At 36.6% G+C, this 1,523-nt stretch overlaps 1 protein-coding gene across 3 annotated transcripts in view; it reads left to right on the top strand.

Moving 5' to 3' along the window:
- Positions 1–1,523, top strand: part of si:ch211-214p13.3 (cell adhesion molecule 1) — a 13,959-nt gene that overhangs the window by 1,951 nt on the left and 10,485 nt on the right. For all 3 annotated transcript variants that reach the window (XM_035677044.1, XM_035677043.1, XM_035677045.1), the window contains exon 3: positions 1,070–1,166. In XM_035677044.1, the coding sequence (XP_035532937.1) occupies positions 1,070–1,166 (97 nt within the window). The remainder of the gene's footprint in view (positions 1–1,069; positions 1,167–1,523) is intronic.

The raw sequence follows: 1,523 nt of genomic DNA, 5'->3' as shown, positions 1-1,523 counted from the left end.
AAGAGAGAGATAATCTTCTAAAACTGTTCTCCAAAAACAAAACTGCACCTAAAGCAGACGTTGCTTTTGAGAATATATGGTTTATTCACAGCTATAAACACCTGCCAAAGAGCGACTGTTACAATCTGAATGGCCCTACTTCTGGATGTAACAGCTCTTGCTCATGTATTTATGTATACTAGTATAAGAAGTTTGTCAACAAGTACAGCCATCCACAGGAAGCAACATATTGATATAAGTTTGAAATTATTTACTGGTTGACACACTCTCTACGAGTTTGCACATTTTCTGGACCATTTCCATTTAAACTTTATTTTACAGTACATTTCAATGCTTGGCCTTATTTCCCGCCTGTTTCAGATCAGACAACTCATGGCCCAGTCTGCTGTCAGAGTGGAGGGTGCAAACACATACAAGTTTCTGAGCTGAAACCTCCTAACCCTGTAATGGCCTCTACCATGTGGTGAAGCATCTAACACTTATGGAACAACACGTGAGTCACCTCTATGTCCATGTGTCTTCAGGTGAGAGTCAGGTTTTAAATTTAAGCTGTGGTTTTTATCAGATAGATAGATAGATTAGATAGATAGATAGATAGAGAGATAGATAGAGATATGTAGATAGATGATAGATAGAGAGAAATAGATAGATAGATAGATAGAAGATAGATAGAATGACTTTTTACATAACAACATTTATTTAGTATTTTTTTTTCTCTCTGTTTTCCCACTATTAAACCCAGAGCTCCTGTAACTAATTTTTTTATTGATTATTTTATAGCTTGTTATTAGACAGCGACAGTGAAGAGAAGACAGGAATGAGGGAGAAGAGAGGGGTATAAATGCAACAAAGATTGACCAGCTGGAATCAAACAGAAGGCGGTTTGTGATCAATGTGTTTACATAGTAATGCACTGTAACCATTCAGATACAGACCAACCAGATCTGAATTTGACTGCCAAAGGACAAGGATAGGCATTTCTGGTGGGAGGATTAATCAAGATGTATAAACTGGCAGTGTGTATCAGTTTCTGTTCTGTATTCTTCTTTAATTGTTTCCTCTCCTACAGGGTCCTGCATTGTTGGTTGGACCTTATTTGGTATTTTGCTTTTCCTGAATGTTGCTGCTGCAGTGTGGTATCTGTATAAATCCGGGAAATTTCAAAGGTACCAAACACAGTAGTACTGCAGACACTTACATACTACTGCTTTGTATATAAGCATTTTACATACTGTAAATCCTTTGTTGTATATTAATTGGTTCATTTTCCAGAATTGGAAAAGGTACAAGCTGGAGGAAAACGATGGGCAGCTGACAATGATCAGGAAAAGAACAAGCAGTGAGTCTACGTGCAGAAGTAAAGTCCAACATTCAAATCTCTGACAAAAACTTAATTTAACAATTGTGTTTGTGTTGTGTGTGACCTTTGTATTTTTGGAACTGACACAGATATTAATGATAATAATAAGAAGGAGATATATACTTTATAAATCCCCTTTTGGGGAAATTCTTCTTTTCGCTCT

Source organism: Morone saxatilis, unplaced genomic scaffold (assembly GCF_004916995.1).
Source record: "Morone saxatilis isolate NCDOM2014 unplaced genomic scaffold, NCSU_SB_2.0 Contig5, whole genome shotgun sequence".
In the NCBI taxonomy this organism is placed as follows: Eukaryota; Metazoa; Chordata; class Actinopteri; family Moronidae; genus Morone; species Morone saxatilis.
This window is presented reverse-complemented; position numbering and strand designations above follow the sequence as displayed.